Here is a 23,614-nt window from a genome sequence, read left to right as displayed (position 1 = left end):
ATCACTTGATCTAAAATTACTGCCATGCATTTGGCTTCTCCTCCAAAGGCCCTGGAGCCAAAACAACTCAACCCTTACAGAGAGAATGTATAATTTGCTGTCTGCAAAGATAAAGCCTCACACATTAGAAGCAACCCTAAATGCCTGTGCTTAGAGTGACCTTTTGCATTGAGACTGTGATGTCATTAGTGTGATAATTTTATGCAAGATTAAGCATGTAATTATGTGTTAAATAGTTTCGTTGACTCCTGCTTGCTCACTCAATAAAGCAGAGTGCATTAAGAGTGTCCTATACACATAGCTCCAGGCCACTGACATTTGAAAACTGCTTCCTTTCTGCTCTTTCCCAGCTCCATATCTCACTCATACTTGCAGATGTACCCTCAAGGCGCAGCACTGTGAGCTTCCAGCTCCCAGAAGCCACTGCGTAGACCTGCCCTTGTAGATCAAGTCCAGCGGAAGCATCTGGAGTGACTTTCACCTAAGTGAATTCGGAACCCAAGAGGTTGCAGCAGGGTTTCACACATGGGCTTCTCCTCAGAATTACCTGGGTAGGAGCCATGGAGACAAGCTCACAGGACAAAGATGCTTGCTTCCACACATGACACCCCAAGGTCGATCACTGGGACCCCATGAGAGGGGTAAACTGACTCCTGCAAGTCCTCCACTCACCTCATTAGTACTGTGGCGCAAGCACATGGAGTTCATTCATTGTGTACTTATTTATTTGTGCATTTTATGTATTTATTTACCTGGACACAGCTTTAGGAGGGGGATAATGTCAGGGACCCAAACCTGGAGCCTGTTCACCTCCCAAGCCATTATGTCCAACCGGCAGCCCACATGGCATGTGCACCCCAGGATAGCTATGAGGGTGGCCGAACAGAAAATCATAAACTCACTTTATAATTTGTGTGTGTGTGTGTGTGTGTGTGTGTGTGTGTGTGTGTGTGTGTGTGTGTTGTCTTGTGACTCAGTGATGTGGTCCTGAGTGTGCACATTGTCGATGACAATGCCATGTTGAATGTGAAAAGGTTGGCCAGGCCTGAAAGACCAAGCACTAGAATGTTTTTAAGATTTATTTATTTGTATTTATTTGTATTTATTTATCTATATTTGTGTTGCATGTGTATGTGCCTGAGTGAGTTTAAGCCCACCACATGCATGTGGGTATCCTAGGATGTCAGAGGATACCTAATCCCCTGGATCTGGAGGTACAGATGGTTATGAGCCCATAATATGGGTGCTAGGAACTAACCCCAAGTCCTCTGAAAGTTTGGTAAGTGCCCTTAAGTGTCAAGATATCTCTCCAGCCTGCAGCCCCAGAATTTTTCAATAATTCCCATAGATGTCTCCAGCATATGACCACACTCAGTGGCACTGCCTTCCCGGTCCTCTTGCTCAGGACAAGTGTCACAACTTAGTGCTAATGAAGAAGTATTTTGATTTTGCCATCTCAATAGTTCTGACTGCCACCAGCCTCATAGGACAGGAAAGAATCGATTTGCTCTGTGTTCAGGTGCAAAGCAACTTAATTGGATTTTCTTCCCTCCATTTGTTTTTAAGTTTGTAGAGGGAGGGGAAATGAAGGAAAGTAATGTGTAGTATACGCCTATCACGTGCAAACACACTTGAGGTCTCCGTGCACATAATGCTTGCTTTATCTTCCAAGCCACCAGGGGTCAGGGATTTTTCCTTCCATATTTACACAGAAATTCAGAGCTGTTAATTGGCTTGTTCAAAGTCACACAGTTGGTAGATGGCGATGCCAAGAGGCACACAAACAGCTGGACCATCTGCTGTTCGTGCTCATCTTCTTCTTGGGCCATGCTGCCCTTTCTAAAAGATCCATATTGAACGATAATTCAGTCGGCAATCTAAACTTTCTAAGTTAATGAGAGGAGAGAGGAAACAGGGCAGTTAGACGGGAAGAGAAGCATAGACGATCCACAGGGCTGGGCTGTCGCTCTACTGATAGAGAACTTGCATAGCTCTCCTCAGACCCTGAGTTAGTCCCCAGGACCCAAAAGCCAACTGTGGTGGCATACACCTGCCATTCCAGCACTCAAGAAGCAGAGGCGGGAGGATCAGAAGTTCAAGGTCGTCTTCTGGTACACAGCTCGTCCAAGGCTAGTGTTTGTCTCAAACAAACAAACATAAACTCAGAAGATGCAGAACACCCTAAGCTAAGGGAAGGACTGAGCACATGCCAGTTGTCATTGTCGAAACGTGTGGCCAAAGCCAAGGCAACCATCACACTTTCTGATGATCTCCTGCGCTGTCAAAGCAGCAGAGCCGTTTCCTGCCAACTGTGCACTTGGCATGTCGGGCTGACACCCCACCTAGCAGGGAAGAGGAGGCATGTACAGACAGGATCATCCTGCCTTGCTTATTCAGAGGAGTGGCGCCCCTCAGGGCCATCAGAGAAAAAGCTCCATAGAAAGGAACATCTTCTCAGTAGGGAAGCGAGGCAGAGGGGCTCATGGCAGCGGAAGCAGCAGAAACAGTGAGGTGGGCTTGGACATGGAAAGGGCTTCAACCAATTCCTGAGACAAGGAAAGCGCCCCCCTCTTGCTGACTCCTGAGTTCTTGAAAGCTGAGAACCATGTCTTTGTGCGTAGATGCATGTGTAGGTATGTGCTTGCATGTACGGCCACGGGTCAGCTGCAGGTGTCGCCCTCTGGAGCCATCCACCTTGTTTTTTAAGACAGGGTCTCTTGTTGGCCTGAACCTTGCCAAGCAGGCCAGCAGGTCCCAGGGATCAGCCTGCCTCCCCTCCCCAGGGCCAGGGTTACAAGCCTACACCACCATGCCTGGATTTGGACACCAGGGTTCAGGTTTAGGTCACGGGGCAAGCACTTCTGACGGAGCCATCATCTCCCTGTCCAGAAGCAGGTCTCTGATGTCTGTGGGTTTCAGTCCATACTCACCTGCAGCTGTGAATCAGTGCTCTGCTGAGGTCGCCTATTGCAGGACACTGGACAGCGCAGTAGACCGGTCTTCTCCCCGGCCAACAGCCTAGCACAGCCCCTCCACATGGGAATCAAAATTTCAAAATTTACCAAGATTTCTCCTGCTCCTCTGCCACTTCACTGATGACAACTCAAAAGAACCCTCCCTGCCTCAGTGGGGAGAGGTGAGTCCCTTTGCTAAAAGGTGAAAGGTCTGTTTCAGGTTGGGTGGCAACCTTCAGCAACTTCTGCTGACAGTCTGAATTCCAGACATTTCTTTTGAAACCTGAAAATAGGATCTGTATACTGTGGCCTTTAAAAAGCGCCAACTCTGTTCATTTTAATTAACGGTGAACTTAGCAGGTTTTAAATAACGATTTGTCTTCATGAAAGAAAACTGGGGTAGAAAACTCCAAATCTGCTTATTGGAATAACCTCGGCAGCAAGTAAGCCCTTTCCAGTGGGTTTCAGACAGTTAATTAGAATAAGCATATCTTTCATTTCCTCTTTCTACAGCAACTTAAAACAACAGAGTCAAGGTGCCTTCTAGTGACCCCCAGTCAGAAGAGCGCCCTAAGGACATCAGGTCACTACAGCCCCTTCATTTTGAATTATTTCAGAGGACTTGGGTTTTCTATGGTGTGTCTGTTAAGTCTGGCCAATGGCCAACAGTGTGGCAGCTGTCTGCTGTCCAACTTAGCACTCCACCCACCCTCAGCTGGACAGCTTCTTTTTGTCTCTCCTACACCCCCAACCCTTTGAGGGCTAATTAGAGGAGCCAGAGGAACCTACAAGTCTACTTTGAAATAACTCCACGAAGTTCAAGCCAATCCTATTCTATGATGTAACACATTCAACTCACACCAAATCACCCTGATCTCCTGGAGGCCACCTAGATAAAGAGTGGGTTTGGGCGCTGTTCTAGGTCGTACTTTCAGTGGGTTTGGGTGCTGTTCTAGGTCGTACCTTCAGTGGGTAGAGCTTTACGCTCCTGATCCTCCTGCCTCCACTGCCCGAGTGCTGGGGTTTCAGGGGTGCCACACCCAGCCTAGATTCAGTTTCCTCTCTTTCTACAGCTGTGGAGGGAGTCTATGCAGCTGGGTCATAACCTCCCTCCATTATCCTGGGAGACCAAGGGAGACCTCTGCATCTGCACTGGTCACTAACCTCTGTGGCTTCTCTCTCTGGTGCCCACCCAGGGATTTCAGAAGAGCCCAGTTCCCAGGCCTTTTCCTATAAACCCAGCCTGTAATGCCCAACCATATTCTTAGATTCATTCTTCAATGTGTTGAATGCCAAACTGAGAAAGATTTTAAGTAATTTGTCCGAAACCAGGAAGAGTTGGAAACAGATTTTATGACAGCACTCAGCTTTAGAAAGGTTAAATGACTTTATCAAGGTGGTACAGACAAAAAGCCAACCCCTTCTTCTGAGTCCCTGCTGCTCAATGTCATCTTCAGTATTGATCTCACCCTGGAGCGCCGTAGAGACTCAGAGTTCTGGTCCCCACTCAGATCCGTTGACTCAGCTTTGAGAGCTCATCATGGGTCACTGCAGAGATAATGAGAACTCAAGACAAACAGGAACTTGAAGCATGGCTCACCTTTCCTAAAAGTAGCCAGTAAGTCTTTGCACCCTGAAGGCCTCTCCACCAACACAGCACTCCAAATTAAACCAAATCAGACCGAATTGGAAAAGCCCAGGTTTAATGGGTAAAATGTTCCCAGGTGATTCCCCAGCCCCTCAGAGAGGAGATCCGGAGGAGAGACTGGAAGAACCACGTGTCTGTTTTCTGGGATGCAGCTTATAAACCCTGTGGGAGTGGTCTTGAGCCTTTCTAGGGGAGGAGCTGTGTTTGGCAGGCTTTGAAGGGGCGGGTTTGGGGAAAGAGACAGGAGAGGGGAGTTGAACCGTAACCAGGGGCTGGGGACACAGCTCAAGGGTAGAGCACTGCTCTGGATATAAGCAGAAAGTATCATTGGTTGTCTTGAAATTACATCACTACCTGCTCTTCTGGTTTTCATGGCATAGTCCTAACATAGTTACATGACTATAGTTTCATGCTTTGTGGATAGATAGTATATGTGTGGAGTACCAAGCATGTAACAGGGAATACAGTATAGTTAACGAATACTATTTCTAGACTCATATTCATCATTAATAACAGTCCTATTAACCATGCACCCTGAAGAAGTCACTCTTCAGCCTTCCTTGGCTTTAATGCATTAAGTATCATTTACCTTTCACGTTGGATTGTTATCCTTATGATATTCTGTGTTTCTGTCTCTCTAGAAAATTATTAAGTAGAGGGCTAGAGAGATGTCACAGAAAGGACCTAAGTTTGGTTCCCAGCACCCACATCCGGCAGCTCACAACTGCCTATAACCCCAGCTCCAGGAGATATAATGCCTTCTCTGTTCTCTGGACACCTTCACCCAAGTGCACAAGCCCCTACATAGATGCATACATATAAATAAAAGTAAAAGAAAAAATAGAAGTAATATTTTTTCTTAAAGAAAATGAAGGTAGAAAATGCTCAATAATAGCTTATTTGGATGCTGTTTAGAGACAAGGAAGCCCTTCCCAAAACCCAAACCAAAGAATTTGGATATACTGCATGCTTGCCATCTCCTTCTTCCAGATCCCGGAAGCCAGGCTGCTAAGAGCTCCTAGGCACATGCTGCTGATCACATCTCTAGCAGTATCCCTGGCAAGCTCTGCTGCTGTGAGCTGAGCCCACACAGGCAACAGTACACTTTAGGGACAACCCTTCCCTGCAATCCCAGCACTTGGGAAGCTGAGGCAGGAGATTCATGAATTTGAAGCCAGGCTGGGCTGCAAACTGAGACTGCCTCAAAAACTAAGAAAAAAAAAAAGATATTTCACTCCAACAGGTCACTTCTGTGAACAGTAAAGCAATTTTGAAGAGAAAGAAGTAGAATTTTAGTATCCAAACCTCAACTAAAATTTGTTCAAGTATATCACACTTGAGATGGAATCCAAACTGAATCTGTGCTTTTGACAGCAGTGAGAAAACCAGGATTCCATAAGGCAGAGGCTCCCCTGCCTGTCAGTAAAGGACAAACCCTTGTAAAAATGGGATGCAGGGTTCTGAGGGAGGGCCCAGGCTTCAGCGGGATTTCTGCCTGGGAACAGACCCAGCACCCCCACAGTGTAAAAGCCCTGGATTGTTTAAGGGAGCTGACCCTCTGAGCTGTTGCTGTTGACACAGAGTTCCAGAAACCCCAGGGACAGCGTTAACCCCAGTGTGTCTGTCCTCTGCAGGTCTTTCTGCCACTCCCCCAGGACTTCCACCGTGAGGAAAGGGGCCGCAGGACCAACATCCTCTAAGATGTTTATATGGACCAGTGGCCGGACCTCTTCATCTTACAGACATGATGAGAAAAGGTAAACCACTTGGCTCTGGGTGCTCTTGCGCAGACTTTACAGACTAGATGGTCACAGAGGTCAGTGAGGGCTGTGCCGGCTACTCTCTGTCGCTGTGACTGGGGATAGCTGAGAACAACGTAAGCAAGGGTTTATTTTGGTGCACAGTGGGAGAACACGGTCCATCACGGTGGGGGAGACATGGTGGTGGGGATATGAGGCAGCTTGTCACATGCCCCTGACATCAGCAAGCAGAGACAATGCTCCTGCTCAGCTCGCTGTCTCCTTATTCAGCCCAGGAGCCCAGCCTCTGGGATGGTGCTGCCACATTCACGGTGACTCTTCCTCCTGTGAACACCATTTTAATGTCACCTCGACACAAGCTTGAGTCATTTGGGAACAGGGAACGACAACTGAGAAAATGTCCCCACCAGATTAGTCTGTAGGCACGCCTGTGGGTCGTTTTCTTGACTAGTGACTAATGTGAGAGGACCCAGCACACTGTGGGTAGGGCCACCCCCAGGCTGGTAGTCCTGAGTGCTATGAGAAAGCAGAACGAGCAAGCCACGAAGAGCAAGCCAATAAGCAGCACCCTTGGAGGCCTTGATTCAGCTCCTGCCTCCAGGTTCCTGCCTGGGGTTCCTGCCCTGACTTCCCTCAGTGACGGAGTGTGATCTGAGAATTGTAATCTGAAATAAATACTTTCCTCCCCAAGCTGCTCCTCAGCTAAACTCTGAAAATGCTTCACCACATGCCAGAGGTATGTTTGAATGATTGTTTTAAATCCTGTGGAGATTAACCATCGTGGAAACTGAATCTCATGTTTTAAAATAAGGGAGGGACTCTACACCACAGGGCTGGGGCTCCAGACACTCTGGCCTTCGGTCTCCATTTCTCTTGCATGCTCATTCACACCCAGTGACTTTGCAAGACTGTTCCCCATCAGAAATGCTCTCCTACACTTGTATACCCACCCACCCTTTCCTTCAGTTCTGCCTAAAGATACCCGGTCAGGACTCGAACCCACTTCCAGTCTCCTCATCCTCTCTACCCAGTCAGACTTGGCTGTCTGTGGATTTGCAAGCCTTGCACTGTGTCCAAGACACAATAGATACTGAGTAAACGGACTCAAAAGATAAACACTGCACTTCTAGACACCAAGCATAGGGCAGGAGGAAAGCAGAAACGGCACCAAGGCTCAGAGAGGGCTGTCAGGTTCATAGAGGCTTCGAGGTGCTAGCAAGGACAGCTGACAGGAGGGAACAAAGTGGGGAGGAAATAAGGCAGAAGGGCGAGGTCACACAAAAACCAAATGGTTGTGCAGCTCGACCCAGCCACCTCCTTTCTCCTTTGGGTTTAGTGAGTAAATATGTTCATAAAATTATATAACACCTCTCTCTCTCTCTCTCTCTCTCTCTCTCTCTCTCTCTCTCTCTCTCTCTCTCTCTCTCTCTCTCTCTTGTACATGCTCACATGCTCACGAAAGTGTGGAGGCCAGTGGTTGATAGTGGGTGTCTTCTTCAACCTTTCTCCACCTTAGTTTTTGAGATACGGTCTCTCACTAGACCTAGAGATCAACTGATGGCCAGACTGGTAGCCATGTCTGCCTGCCTCCACTCCATACCCAGTGCTAGGTTTGCAGGTGTGAGCCACTGTGCCCTGCTACTTTTATGTGTACATTGTGGATAGAACTCAAGTCCTCATGCTTGCATGGAAGACACGTTACCCTTTGAACTGTCTCCCCTGGCTCTCTACAACTGTTTTTGAATATTTATTCCCTATACTTGTTACCCGTGGTTGGGGGTCCGAGCCCAGTATTTCCAGGTTCTTGCTTTTTATCCAAAGAGTTGAAATAAAAACTCACACAGATTGCAAAGTAGCAAAGAAGCTTTGTTCAACAGCAAAGCAATAGCACAGATCAGAAATTAGTGCATTCTGGGTAAGCAGGAGACCACATGAGTGACTAAAAGTGCTCAAGGGCCCTGACTCTGTCTGGGGCCTCCTTTTATGGAGTCGAAAAGGGGGAGAAGCCTGTTATAAGAAATGTAGTGAAGTGGTTCTCTCTTTTGATTGATGGATTAGATCATAAAATCATTTTCTGCCGTATATGTCCTTCCCATAATGCATCTGATTTTAATCATATGCACACTCATGTACATAAGCATATGATGCTAAGTAGGGTAGTCTCCTTAAAAATTCACTTGAGAAACCAGTTTTGCCTTATTACCATACACCACAAACCAGTTCAGGTCTGATCAGCCCTCCTACCCTGATACATGAAGGTATTGGGAATAAGTTGACTAGAAACTGTCTATTAGGTGGTTGTCAAAAGAAGAAACTTAAACAATTATTTAAAATAAATACATGCAGCCTGATGCACCTGCGGGGAGCCAAGGGCTGCCACCAGGTTGCTAGTTGCATTGTTCAGAGATTGCTATGTGCACATAGCACATGCTAGTGAGGGTCTTAGGTTCCCAAATGCCTTGTAAGAAGAGGGATATGCACAGCCCATGCCAGGTGGAGTCCCTGGTTGCTATGCTATTCCCTATGCCTGCCTCTTGTTTGCTTTCTTCCTCCACATCTCTTTCTTTCTCATTGATATTGTCCTATTATTTAAGTGAAACTCAGTTTTAAACATACCTACTTTACCAGCATTCTGCAGCGGGAGTGACACATCAGGAAGAATATGATAGAAATCAGAATTGAGAATGATATTTATTGGGCAATCATAAGATCCAAGGGAGGTTTGTTAAATATTGTTTGGGGAATCTGTTTTTCTTCTTAAAACCTGAATTGCCCTACAGATAAAATTCCTATGAAAAAACCCCAGAAGCAAAATTATTTGTCATAATAAGTTGCTATTTACAGGAAAAATTTGGGGGTCATTTCAATATTTACAATAGAAAATCTGTTAAATAATGAAATATATTGTATCAGTTAGTACTTTGAAATATTTTGACATACCATTGCTGGGAAAAAAGCAAGTAAGAAAGTTGCATGCAAGTGATTATTGCAGACACACACACACACACACACACACACACACACACACACACACACACACGTCTCTATTTCCAATGCTTTGTACATCTTATGTTACTTTAGCTATGGGAAAATAATTCCATGGTGTTTAAGTAGGAAACTGTAGCCCAGAAGGTAACTAGCATTTGAACAAAGACTCAGTGCTCCAGACTCATTGTATTTGTTACTTTTCTGTTGCTATGACAACGTAACTGACAAAGGAAACTCAAGGAAGGAAGGAAGGATTTATTTTGGTTTACAGTTTGAGGCACCATCCATTCAAGGCAGGTGTAGTCATGGAGACAGGAGCTTGAGGCAGCTGGTCACATTGAGTCTGCAGTCAGGAAGCAAGGAGAAATGAATGCTGCTGTTCAGCTTGCTTTCTCCTTCTTATTCAGCCTGGGACCCCAACCCACAGGATAAGTGCCACCCACCCTCAGCCAGAGACTCCTTTCCCCAGCTAAATGCTTCCCGACATGTGTTTCCACAATAATTCTCAATACCACCAAATTGACAATCCAGATTAGCCATCTCACAGATGAACTGAAAACCTCCTTTCTTCGATTCAATCTGGGCTTCCTGTGCTCTTGCTCAGCCAGGAAGTAAAGATGCAGATGTGGTCAAGGAAAGGCATGGACAAACTAAACACGTTCAGCTGGGAATGTCGGCCTGGAGAAGGGACAGGAACTGTGTCTTTAGGCTATTTCCGATTTCGTCTGTTAGCTGTGTAGGCCAAGGGCATGCACATTGACACCCTGTTCCACAAATGCGTTTATTACTTTAAATCCTGTAATTACTGAAATCATCCTTAAAAACAAAAATTAAAGCTATAATTTAAGTGTCAGAGAATCCTATTGATGCAGAAAATCAACCTAGTAATATGTTCCTTTAATTCTCAACAACTGTCAGTTTGTCAGACCTGGACCGGTTTGGGGTGAACACCCAATAATCACATAAAACGACCAACAAGCAAAAGCGAGGAAATGAGAAAATTACATTTAAAAGATTAAAAAAAAAAAAACACAGGAATTTTTCAAATGTGACAGTGAAGACTGTTAAAAACTGTTCAGCTTAAAGGGGAGGCGATGAAGTCTCTATGTCGCCAAGCCTCTTTCTGGTCGAACAGAATCCCCTGCATTGGCCTCTGAGGAGACTTTAAAAACCATCACAATGTAGACAAGGTCTACATTAACAAAGATGGATTAACAAGAGACAAACAAGAAATGGCACTCATGTCACAAGGCAGAGGCTATGCAACGAGACAGAGGCTAGCAAGCCGACTTGTTTCGACCAGTAGCAAAGATTTGGTAGAAGCAGCAGGACCGAGGAGAGGATGGGAAACTGCGGGAGCATCTGCCTGGCTGGTCGGGCACTGACGGGCACTGACGAGCATCCTCCTTCCCGCCCTCTGTGGAGGAAGCTGGTGGGCACGAGACAAAAGTTGGACTACCCCTTGCTTCAGTAAGGCTTTCCTAGATTTTAGGTAAACGCACAGGGCAGCCCGGCCCTGCACTTAGATTGTCTTTGGCTCAACAAGGAGGAATAGCTCTGTTTCTTTCCCTACAACCTCCCTGTCCAAAGAGAACTGCTCACTGGCCCTTCAGGAAGTCCACTGCGCTGCTTTAATGTTCAAATACACTTTACATTTTTGCTGATAGATGGAAAGACCGCTGTGTGTTGTTTATCAAATTTGGTTTGGTGTCTCTGCAGTCTCTCTCTCTCTCTCTCTCTCTCTCTCTCTCTCTCCCTCTGTGTGTGTGTGTGTGTGATGTGTGTGATGTGGATGCGTGTAGATGTGTGTGTGTGTGTGTGGTGTTTTTGTGATGTGGATGTGTGTGTGGTGTGTGTGTGTAATGTGTGTGTAGTGTGTGTGTAATATGGATGTGTGGTGTGTGTGTGTGTGGTGTGTTTATGTGATATGCATGTGTGTGAATGTGTGTGATGTTGATGTGTGTGATGTGAATGTGTGTGTGTTGTGTGTGTGTGATACATGTGATTTGGATGTGTGTTTGTGTGATGTGGATGTTGTGGTGTCTGTGATGTGGATGTGTGTAGATGTGTGTGTGTGTGGTGTGTGATGTGTGTGATATGGATGTGTGTGTGTGTGTGTGTGTGTGGTGTGTGTGACATGGATGTGTGTGGATGTGTATATGTGTGTGTGTGTGTGGTGTGATGTGTGTGATGTGGATGTGTGTGTGGTGTGTGATGTGTGTGATGTGGATGTGTGTGTGTGTGGTGTGTGTGACATGGATGTGTGTGGATGTGTGTGTGGTGTGTGTGACATGGATGTGTGTGGATGTGTGTGTGTGTGTGTGTGTGATGTGGATGTGTGTAGATGTGTGTGTGTGTGGTGTGATGTGTGTGACATGGATGTGTGTGTGTGTGTGGTGTGATGTGTGTGACATGGACGTGTGTGTGTGCATGTGTGTGTGTGTGGTGTGATGTGTGTGACATGGATGTGTGTGTGTGTGTGGTGTGTGTGACATGGATGTGTGTGTGTGTGTGTGGTGTGATGTGTGTGACATGGATGTGTGTGGATGTGTGTGTGGTGTGTGTGACATGGATGTGTGTGGATGTGTGTGTGCCATGAGACATCTGTGGAAGTCAGAGGACAACAGAACAGGGGTGCTGTCCTTGCACCATGTGTCTTGAGCCTGAGCTCAGGTCGGCAGGGTCAGGGTTGGTGGTCCCCTCACCAGCCCTCTGCTAAATTTTAACAGTGATTTATCTGACTATTCTTAATTTTCTTCATAACTGAATCAGTGGTAAATAATAAGCTTTTGTTTCTTCTATATTTGTAAATATAATATTCCTTTGTTACTCCTGCTCAATTATATTAGCTTGTTTTTTTATTAAATTAAAATAAAACTGATGATGATGGACATTTTCACTCTAAGTTATTAAGTGAGCTTTTTCAACATTTCACCATTAGATAATTGTATCATTTACAGTACAGGTAGATTTCTTCTCCCGTTTATTACATTGAAGATGATTGTATTTCTAATTTGATAATACCTTTTACCATGAATGGATGTTAATCCATTTCTAGATTACATTATCACATTATCAGTTAATAATCCTTTTCATATATTAATAAAAAATCTAATGATGACCAATGTCATATTTCTAAGATACAACAGTAGTAGCTTTATCATGGTAGACTGCATTTTTTTAATATGGTTAGATCTGATGAACTAAGTTCTTTTAGACTTTATATTTGTGGCTATGAATGAGGTTGGCCTGTATTTTTCCATCACATATGGCTCTGACTAGTCTTGGTCTCAGAACTTGCCAACCTCATAACCAGGCTGGCTGGCATTCTTTTTCTGTACTCTGGAATTATCTGTACAATATAGCTTGAGCTCAGCTGTAAGTTGCTAGAGTTTTGTATTTCCATAACCAAAATACTTTTAATTATTTAAAACTTTTAGCTATTTCAAATTTTAATAATTTAGAATTATTTAAGTCTTCTGGCTATTTATGAGTTGGGTTCAGTGAGTTACATATTTGCAAATCCTTATTGTATATTTCAATAAGTTTAGTACCTCAAAGTTTCCAAATGTCTCACTGCAAAGTTATTTTAAATGTCCCCTTTCTAAAGGATGCTGTACCCACAATTATGGCTTTTGATTCCTCATATTGACTTGGAATTTATATGTTTTCTTTATCAGTCTTGTCAAGATGTATTCATTTCTTTAGTCATTCAAAACACATTAACCTTTGAATTCATTGCTCGTCTAACAGTTACCTTCTACTTCATTTATTATTTCATGTATTAGCTTATGGTCATTTCCTTCCTTATTCCTCCCTTTTGAATGTTCCACTTAGCTCATCATTTCCTTAGATGTTGAGTGCACTGCCTTTAGGGCTTTCTTACTCTCTAATACAAGCATTGGAAAATGTATATTCTTACCTGTTGTTTTAGCCACACCCACTAGATACTCCACGTTTTTCATATCATTCATTTCAATGCTTTTTTTTTTTCATTTGTCTGATGTAGCAGGGATTATAAAGAGTCTTATTAATAAAAACAAACCTGGAGCTGGGTATTGGGGTGAATGCTGGGAGATCAGAGAAGCAGAACAAGCCACAGCCACCTCACCTTGCCAATTCCTCAGCTGATCCTTTTTCCTCAGACTGGAAACCTCTATGTCCGCATCCAAATGGATCTCAGCTGAACTGCTGCTAAAAGCCTAAAAGCTTAACCTGCCTAGTTCCTGGTTTTCATGCCTTATATACCTTTCTGCTTCCTGCCATTACTTCCTGGGATTAAAGGCTCTTGTTACCATGCCTGGCTGTTTCCAGTGTGGCCTTAAACTCACAGAGATCCAGGTGGATCTCTGCCTCCCAAGTGATAGGATTAAAAGCATGTATGCCACTATTTTCTGGCCTCTATATCTAGTGGCTGTTCTGTTCTCTGACCCCAGATAAGTTTATTATGGTGCACAATATTTTGGGGAACACAATATCACCACAGTCTGATTTCATTCTGTGGCTATGAATTCTTTGTACTGTACACACACACACACACACACACACACACACACACACACACACACACGTTCCTTTAGTTATTTCTTGTTACATTTCTTTCATTATTGCTCTAAAGGAGAATACCACAGTCAACATAATAGTAGCGCTTGTGAAAGGCTGTTTAACAGCCAGCCTCATGAACATTCACAATGTTTCTAAAGTGCAAATCTAATTGTCACACTTGTTTCATTTCCTTTAATGTCCTCTCAAGCTTCACAAACTGATCTTTTCCTTCTGGCCTGTGCATAGCTCACCAACCAAGAGATTTCCCATCCTGGCCCGAGCTACCCTCAGCCCTCTATCCCATCTCCCAGAGACTCCTCCACTTCTCAGTCATCTGCCCCTCCAAGGCATGGTTCGGCCTGTCACAGACGCCTATGCCCTTCCCATGTGCATCAGTGGCAGACTTCCAACCACCTTCACATTCTAAGCCACAGCCCTAGACTGTCTATGTGCCACTGGTCCTCTGAGCGTTCATGTCTGGGGATCCAGTACGCCAATGAGCAATTTGCCAGAAGCCAATTTGACAAAGAATCTATTTGCTCATCAACCATTTTGGTGAATGTATTAAATCACACTGTGTATCAAAACTGTAACACAGTTATTGTAACCCTATAGTGTTCGGTCACAGTCCACACTAACTAGCAGGGATCAATATGGTCACAGTCACCCTTAATTAGGGACTGCATTCTTGTCTCCTGTGTCTCAGAATCTGTAGTCACCGTCCCTCTACATTTCTGCTATCTTTCTCTTGCTGTGTCCAGACACTATCCGAGGTCTCCTCTTCTCTCTGCCCCGTGTCCTTTGTGTCCCCTGCTCTGTTCTCTGGGTCCCGCTTTCTAGAACAGCAGACTCAGCTGCACACTTGTTAATTTCTCCTCTCCAACAAAAGGCTCCCCTGCAGAGGCTCCTGCTGCTCTCACCCAGGGCCTTCCTGCTGTGGAAACAAACGGGAACAGAACAAAGGTAAGTTAGCAAAGATTTATTTAACGGTTCCATGAGGACAAAATAAGAGCCATCTAAACAAATCGCTGAATCTACAAAGAGCTATCGAAAGCTCCCCTCCAGGACTGTAGAGGTGGCTCAGTCAGAGCACTTGCTGCTCTTGCAGAGGACCCAAGTTCAGTTCCCAGCACATCTGTCAGGTCACTCACAACTGCATCGAATTCAAGTTCCCAGGGATTCTGTGTCTCTGGCCTCCTCTAGCACCTGCACTCACACACACACACACACACACACACACACACACTCACACACACACACACACACACACAGTATACACTTTATTTAAAATAAAAAATCTTTGAAAATACTCTAGGCTCCTTGAATGCGGAAGAGAAGCAAACTTTGGTTAGCTGAGAAGGCTAACAAATCTGGGGTGGTGATAACAGTTGTGATGTGAAATGGGATGAAAATTCCAGTAAAACCAAAATATCAGGAGAACCGCGCTCCTATGCTGCCTACTTCTATGTCAACTTGACATAGGCTGGAGTTATCTGAAAGGAGGGAACCTTCATTGAGCAACTCCTCCATAAGATCCAGCTGTAAGGCATTGTCTTTATTAGTGATTGATGAGGGAGGGCCCAGCCCATGGCGGGTGGGTGCCATCCTGGGTTTTATAAGAAAGCAGACTCAGCAAGACATGAGGAGAAGCCAGTAAACAGCACCCTCCATGGCCTCTGCATCAGCTCCTGCCTCCAGGTTCCTGCCCTGTTTGAGTTCCTGTCCTGACTCCCTTCAGTGATGGACTACAATGTGGAAGTGTTAGGCAAATCAACCCTTTCCTCCCCAAGTTGCTTTTGCTCATGGTGTTTTATCACAGCAATAGTAACTCAACTAAGACTAACTAAATCCCCAAAAAGGATTTGAAAATAAATCAGTATAAAATAAACAAGCACCACAGGAAATGTGAAATTGTTTTTACATCTCTAAGAATAATACATATTTATGCACATACAAATGAATATGTTTATTAGAATACATTTATAAAGGGACTCAGAAGCCCAGTCTTTTTTTTTAAAATCAAACAATCTTAAATACTGCTGAGAAGAACATCTTCATGACAACATTCTTCTTGATGAAACATGTTAAAATATGACATTATGGGCTGGAGAGATGGCTTAGTGGTTAAGAGCACTGACTGCTCTTCCAGAAGTCCTGAGTTCAATTCCTAGCAACCACATGGTGGCTCACAACCACCTGCAATTAGATCTGGTGCCCTCTTCTGGCCTGAAAAGACACACGCAGGCAGAACACTGTATATATAATAAATAAAATAAATATTTTTTTTAAAAGTGCCATTAACATATAGGGGAGAAAAATATACCCATATCCACTTACTATATTAAATAACTCTGCTTAAAACAAGTCTTCGAGAGGGCTGGAGAGATGGCTCAGCCGTTAAAGGCTAGGCTCACAACCAAAAAAATATAAAATAAGTCTTCGTGAAATCTGTAAGTTGGTAAAGTAGGTAGGTTCTGCTCACAGTGTGAACTGAACCTTCAGTCAACTGCCTTTTGGTGCCTCCGCCTCCAGTATCTGAGCCTTGGGAAAGCTGGCCCTCAGGGACTGGCTTGCTTCCCTTCTGGACGGTCCAATCAACACAATCACCAGGCGTGTAGTGATGTCTCACTGCTGTCCAGGTAGACCGTGTCATCTACACTATGGATCTCCAGAATTATAAGCTGAGTCTTGACATGAAATTTCCAAAAATTATGTAGACATTAAGGTTGAATTTTTTTTTAATGTACCAGCTATTGGTTAGTGCAAAACAAAACCTTACTGAAAAACTGAAAATCAGTTTACAAAGCCTTATTTTTAGATTTTACTCATTTTTACTTTATATGTATGGGTATTTTGCCTGCATGTGTATCTGTGCATCATGTGCATGCCTATTGTCTGTAGAGGCCAGAAGAGGACATCAGAGTCTCTGGAACTGGAGTTACAGATTGTTATGAGCTTTCATGTGGGAGCTGGGAACTCCCTGTAAGAACTCCCTGTAAGAGCAGCCACTGTTCTTAGCCACTGAGCTATCTCTCCAGCCCAAAGACTTTTTAGGTTTATGTATGTTTGTTTGTTGCACACATGCCTTCATGTGGAGGTCAGAAGATCGCTTAATGGAGTTACTCCTCTCCTACCATGTAGGACCCAGGGAAAAAACTCAGGTTATTTGGCTTAGGTGAAAGCAATCTCAGCTCTGAGCCATCTCACTGGCCCCCTCCAAAGACTTCTTTTGTCCTGTGGATTCAACAATAACTTCCATTCTCCAAAAGATCTGAATAGAAAAGAGGTGGGCCTTTCTGCTCTTCACACTTCCCCACCATACACAGGAAACAGCAGCACGCAGCTCAGCTGCCTCGTTACTGCCTCGTCATCCTCTCATCTGATCAGTCACTGCATCCTGAGGGTTCATCTCCTGGACCTTCCTCCACATGTTGCCTCCTGTCTTTGTCCTGTCTTTAGCCTGGATCTTCGTCCTCTGCCAACACTATTGGACCATCTCCCCGTTCTCCCTCCTCCTTCCCTCTCTGATTTAAGACTTTTCCTGTTTCTGATCTCCACACTGCAGGCACAGCAATCACGCTGAAACTCAGGTCTGGTCACATCACCAGTTGACGGCATCTCTTTAATTACAGAAGGAAGGCTACTGTCTAGAGTGACTTTCAAAGCCTCCATGACACCACATGTCTCATCTGGCTGCCCTGTTTCTGTGATGTGTGACTTCCTAGGGCCATTAGTACAATCCTTCCTGGTACATGTTGTGCAACTCCAAGCCCCTACACCTTTGCTTCTGTCATCCCTCCTTCCAAATATCACCAGCTCTCTGTCCCATTTGCTTAACTGCAATCAACCTTGAAGGTTCTGTTCAAGACGTTGCTCTTTCAGGAAGCCTTTTCTAACTTGCACTGCCTTCCTGTCCTGATCCCTCATGCTGGGGAAATTGCCAAGACACTGAGTTGATCCACCAGGGAACTCTCACCCTCAGTTGACATTAATTTTCACATCTTTCCTCTTAGTTAACAGGGACCATGTCCCCAACACAAGAGGTTACAACACTCACAACCTAACCTCCTAATGGGATCTCATTCTTCTGTCATATTAACACTCCTTTATTTATCCATTAATTCCATAGCCATTCATTGGTGGATTTCATAACTGTATCCCACCCACTCAAGACTTTCATTTTGCTGTGTAATATTCCCATTTCCTAGACACCTACGAGCTGTGGGGAAACCACCATTTTGCCTTTTACTTACCCATTCTAGAGCTCACAAAGAACATTTATTTTCCAAATATGTTTTGAAATGACTCAGTTGGATCATTTTATGTGCTTCTTGTTCCGGCGGCAACTGATAACACCCATCCTATTTTATGGCAGACTGGCATATTCGATGCTGTGTGGCAGCCTAATAGTCTAGAACAGCACAGATCATCCTCGCTGGCTTCCATCTGCAGAACACAGATCTCAACGGCAGCCGTCAGAGTTAAATACATGTTGATAAATGATATTAGCCAAGTAACAACAGGTTATTATTTTCCAGTGGGTTTTTGAAGGCACTCAGCCTCAGCCTGTCTTCCCTGCCTCTGAAGTCTGCCCGCCCCCTGCCTTTCACAGCTAATGGGCACCAGTTTGGTCTTCAAGTTCACACAGGGTCAAGTTTAAAGAACTTTGATGTAAATGCTATACTTTTCAAAGAAATCTCAAAAATGAATCACAAAACCGAGAGGGCAGGTGATTGCTGGTCCGTGGAAGGCTTTTGTGGGGTGGCCAGGTAGTCTTAAAGGCCCCAGGCTTGAGCTGGGAAATCATGAGAAAGAGTCATTCCAGGCCTCTGGTGGTAAGAATAAACAGAATGAAGTGATATCTACACACACATAAGCACAGGCATAAGCAGATTCAGCAATTACATATCAACAATGATCAACTTCATTAATATGAAGTCAACAAACCCAAGGCATTTTTTAAGAATTGAGGGAGTTGCTGTCTTTCTTAGAATTGAACAGAGAAAAATTACTTTACAGTTAGACATGAATCTCCAAAATACAGAATTAGAGATCATTTCTGCACAGGGATGGTACACATGTGTATATCTGTGCTCTCCTCTTTCTGTGCGTGTAGTGTGTGTGTATGTGTGTGTGTGTGTGTGTGTGTGTGTGTGTGTGTGTATCTGAGTCTGTGTATGTCTGTGTGTGTGTGAGTCTGTGTATGTCTGTGTATGTATGTCTGAGTCTGTGTATGTCTGTGTGTGTTGTGCGTGTGTGTGTGTCTGAGTCTGTGTATGTATCTGTGTGTGCATGTGAGTGTGTGTGGTGTGTTGGGAGCCGGGGGTTGCACTGAGATTCAACTTCACTCGGGTGTGTTTGCAGCACTCCTATAGGTCTTTCCCCTTAGGAAGGCAGGGGCGGGAACACAGCCCCCCTCAAGGGACATGCAGTATAACTGTGAGTCTCATGTAAGACTGTATTATTTTCAACTTCAGAAATATCTACCAGAAAATCAGGGACCATGACCTCCTTGACAAGAGGAAAACCGTGACAGCACTGAAGGCTGGGGAGGACCGGGCTATCCTTCTGGGACTGGCCATGATGGTGTGTTCCATCATGATGTACTTCCTGCTGGGAATCACGCTGCTGCGCTCCTACATGCAGAGGTAATGCCATGGGCACCGAGAAATCCACTGCCTCCTCCTTCTCTGCTCCCCCATTGCTCATTCAACCCTGATGTCATTTTTCTCACCTTTCCTCAAAACTTTCAAAGGCACCTGGTGCAGAGTTTCCTAATGTTATCTGATAGTAACAATGAATGTGTGAGCTGTCTACTGTGAGCCGGCCACTTTTCATATTCTGCCTGTTTCTTTCTCACTAGCACCCATCAATGTACCCATTGGTGCAGAGACAATGGGGACTTGTGACACAGGAGATGATGTGACACGGGGACTTAGGAGATAGCTTTCCACAGCAAGCGTGCTGCACAGTCACGAGAACCTTAGACGCAAACCTGGAACCCACATAAGAAGCCCAGGCATGGTGGCATGCACTTGTAATGCCAGCACTAGAGACGCATAGACAGGCAATCTCTGGAGCTCACTGACCAGGAGGCTCGTCCAATTGCTGAACTCCAGGCCACTGAGAGACCCTGTCTCCAAAAAAGCAATGTGGACGATATCTGAGAAATGACATCTGAGATCATCCTCTGGCCTCAACAAACACACACAGAAAAATACTCACATGAACATGTACACATACTCATACACATGCACCTGCACACACACAAACATGCATATGTACACATGCAAGTGTATCTGCATACACATACACACACTTATATACAAACATGAACATGCACACATGCGTGCAAATTCACCCACACACGAGTACACATGCACACACATACCCACACACACACATACACATACGCACACACGCATGCACATATGCACACAATGTCACATAATTCAGTGCAGCACAGTATGTAACAGTTAAGATTTCAAAGCCACATCCCACAAATTCAAGAGTCCTGATTCCTGCTATCCTCTAAGCCTGTCTCCTTTTCTAACCCACCCTACTTCTCCATCACCAGCTTCCTTGGGAACTTTTGTATGTCCAAGACAAAGAAGGTGAGAATTAATTGTCTGAAGACAGACCAGTACTCGGTATTCTGGAACTCCAGTGATTCTGATGTGTTGTGAAGCTGGGAGACTGACAGTAGTCTCTTAAAGTAACAGCTTCTGAAGCCTTTTCGGTTCAATGTTTACCTTGGGTTTACTGAGTTAGGAGAAGTCACTAGGCGATGATACTAAAGTGTGTCTTCCTGAACAAGCCAGCTGATACATCCCCACGTGCCCCTCCCTCACAGCCATCCAGACCCTGAGCCCTGAGACTCGGTGCGTCTGCCAATGGTTAGGCTTGAGGAAATGAGACCCTTTCACATGAAAGTGGAAGTTTCAACCCAAGAGAAAATCAAACCGTTTTGTGCCGCTTGTTTCTCTAGCTAAATTAATGCTTTCGTTTCAGAAGGCAAGCAGAGCTGAAATGTAGCAATTTGCTCCTCTTTCACATCCTGGTTGGCCTGTTCTTTCTCTGAGGGCTTCAGCTGTCCTCTCTTCCAGTAAAAGTGCTGGTGCCTGGGGCCCCAGTATTTACCGAGTCCAAAGCCTCTTTCCGATTCTCACACCTGCAAAGATCTAGGATGTGTACCCTTCCCTGCCCCCCAGTTGTAAAAGCAGATTCTGACCATTCATGTTCCAGAAAATTCAATTTGCTACACCAGAGGAGACTGAGTCTAGTCATCTGGCACATGCAAAAGTAAGGAGCTATCCACGTGTGTCCAGCCAAAGGGCAGGTTGTTACTCCTTGTGAACATGTGTTTCCTGCCCCCTGCGACAGAGCTTACATCCAGGGGCAAACCATCGATTGCCACTGTGTTTCTTCCTAATTGCAAATGCTCGACTTGATCGCAAAATGGAAGCTACTGTAAAACGAAATTCAGCCAATGGTTAGCTGGAATCTCTGGCTGCCATGGCCCAGAGCAACCTGCCTGAGCCCTTTATCTGCACCGAAGGGTGTATCTTCTGTTGATTTCCTGGGAAGGCACACCATCACAGAATGAAACATAGCCTCGGAGAAAGGAAAGCCACAGTTTCTGTCACTTTCCAACTGTGTGTTCTTGACTGTGCCACCTGACTTCTGTGGCCCCCAATTCACTCATCTTTCAAAGGGATTAATATCCAATATATAGGGCTGTTGAGAGAACAAAAGGAAATCACTTGTGTCAATTACCAGTTAGGGAGAAAGGCTCTAAGTAGCCATCGCTCTTGACATCTTCCAAAGGCCGTTGTTATCTTATTTCCCGTGTTAGAATGAGTTTATTGCATGGTATTGCTCTCCCTCTGTCTGTCAAGCCCAACCCTGAGCCACCCCACCTTTGTGCCACCTCTCCCCCAGCCCCTCCCTCAGTAAAGCCTTTCCCACCTACAAAGCAGGCTGAGGTGGAGTTTGGAATGAAAAGGCCTGAGCAGGCAGCTGTACAATGCAGAAATACTGGGAGAGTGCAGGTTCTGCTAGGCAGATAATGCCTCCTGCCATCCCTCCCCTCGGGAGGCTCAGACGGCAGGATTCCAGTTTGATGTTAGCCCAGGCTAGAGAGCACATCTGAGGCCATTCTTACCTGTGTGGTGAGACCTTGTCTCAAGAAATAAAAACTAAAAATAAAGCGTGCATTATGCTTACCAGTGAATTCAATAAGGAGAAAATAATCACTTAAAATATTAGCAAATATTCTATGCAGCGGACATCACCAGGAAAGTTCTCAGGCACCAAAGTTTGTGCTGTGTCACAGCATGCCGGAAGCTGGTCTGTTCAAAATTGTAAACTTTACACAGACATACAGATCATAGATTTTGGGGAGGCCCATGCAGTTCAGTAGCCAAGAGACAGTCCTGTGCAGCCACACCCTCCCTGCCCTGTACTCACCCTCGCTCCTTCTCTGCAGTGTGTGGACAGAAGAGACTCAGTGCACCCTGCTGAACGTGTCGATCACAGAAACATTTAACTGCTCCTTCAGCTGTGGGCCCGACTGCTGGAAGCTCTCTCAGTACCCTTGCCTGCAGGTCTACGTCAACCTGACTTCTTCCGGGGAGAAGCTCCTCCTCTACCACACGGAAGAGACCATGAAAATCAATCAGAAGGTAGGCTCGCTGTGCCCAGGCGCCCACAGACTACCTGCCTCCCCTCTCTCCACTATCCCTTTGTGAGTATTTCAAAGGAAACACACCAGGAAGGAGGCCCTGCTTGCTCCATTCACAGAACTCACTCTCTGGATCTGTCCGAGGAAATGCTTGTTTTCTGTACAAGCCATGGACAAGCTATTCCTTCATTTCATGGTAGAGCGGATTTAGCTGTGTTTTCTGTTTGAGAGGATATTTCCATAAAGAGCCTAAGTCTTTCAAAGCGAGTACAGAATTTAATAAGAGATGTGCGTGCCCAAATACCTATCATGACTTGGGAGATATTGGGCATGTTACTTAACTTCCCTGATACTGGGCCTGCTTTTTCAAAAGGAAAGTAATAGCCATGTACAAAATCATTATCATAATTAAGGATTAGAGAGTAGAATATGTTGTACTAAGAAATTGAACATGTGGTCAACAGTGTGTGTGTGTGTGTGTGTGTGTGTGTGTGTGTGTGTGTGTGTGTTTGTGAATTCACACACATATGTTCTTTCTTTATATATGATGTTCATAGAGGCCTAATTTATAGTACTGTTCATATTAGTCACTTTTCTGATGTGATGACAAAACACCATGGCCAAAGGCAACTTATGGAAGACAGGGTTTATTTTGCTTTATGGCTCCATCATGGCAGGGAGGCATGGCAGCGGGAGCAGGAGTTGAGAGGCCCCATGCTCAACCACAACCTAGACAAGAAAGCGAATGGGAAATGAGATGAGGCTATAAGTTCCTACAACTGCAACACAGTTCCTTCAGCTAGGCTCCACCTCCTCATAACCTTCCCAAACAACGCCGTCAACTAGGGACCAAGCACTCAAATAACTGAGCCTAGGGAGCATGATTCTCACTCAAAACACCACACTAGTATATTAAAATCCACATGGGTAGACGCTTAGTAAATGTGCATTATATCAAAGCTGTGCATAAAATTTACTTTGATGTGGGCCATCATGGTTTCAAGCCTATAATACCCACACTTAAGAAGTTAAAGCA

The 23,614-nt window shown here is 44.9% G+C and overlaps 1 protein-coding gene across 1 annotated transcript in view; it reads left to right on the top strand.

Moving 5' to 3' along the window:
* The window catches only part of Kcnmb2 (potassium calcium-activated channel subfamily M regulatory beta subunit 2), a 288,187-nt gene that overhangs the window by 247,600 nt on the left and 16,973 nt on the right, over positions 1-23,614 (top strand). The window contains exons 2-4 of the mRNA XM_006971141.4: positions 6,237-6,359; positions 19,373-19,543; positions 22,384-22,579. Of these exons, the coding sequence (XP_006971203.1) occupies positions 6,304-6,359; positions 19,373-19,543; positions 22,384-22,579 (423 nt within the window). The 5' untranslated portion in view covers positions 6,237-6,303. The remainder of the gene's footprint in view (positions 1-6,236; positions 6,360-19,372; positions 19,544-22,383; positions 22,580-23,614) is intronic.

Source organism: Peromyscus maniculatus, chromosome 6, assembly GCF_049852395.1.
Source record: "Peromyscus maniculatus bairdii isolate BWxNUB_F1_BW_parent chromosome 6, HU_Pman_BW_mat_3.1, whole genome shotgun sequence".
Lineage (NCBI taxonomy): Eukaryota > Metazoa > Chordata > Mammalia > Rodentia > Cricetidae > Peromyscus > Peromyscus maniculatus.
This window is presented reverse-complemented; position numbering and strand designations above follow the sequence as displayed.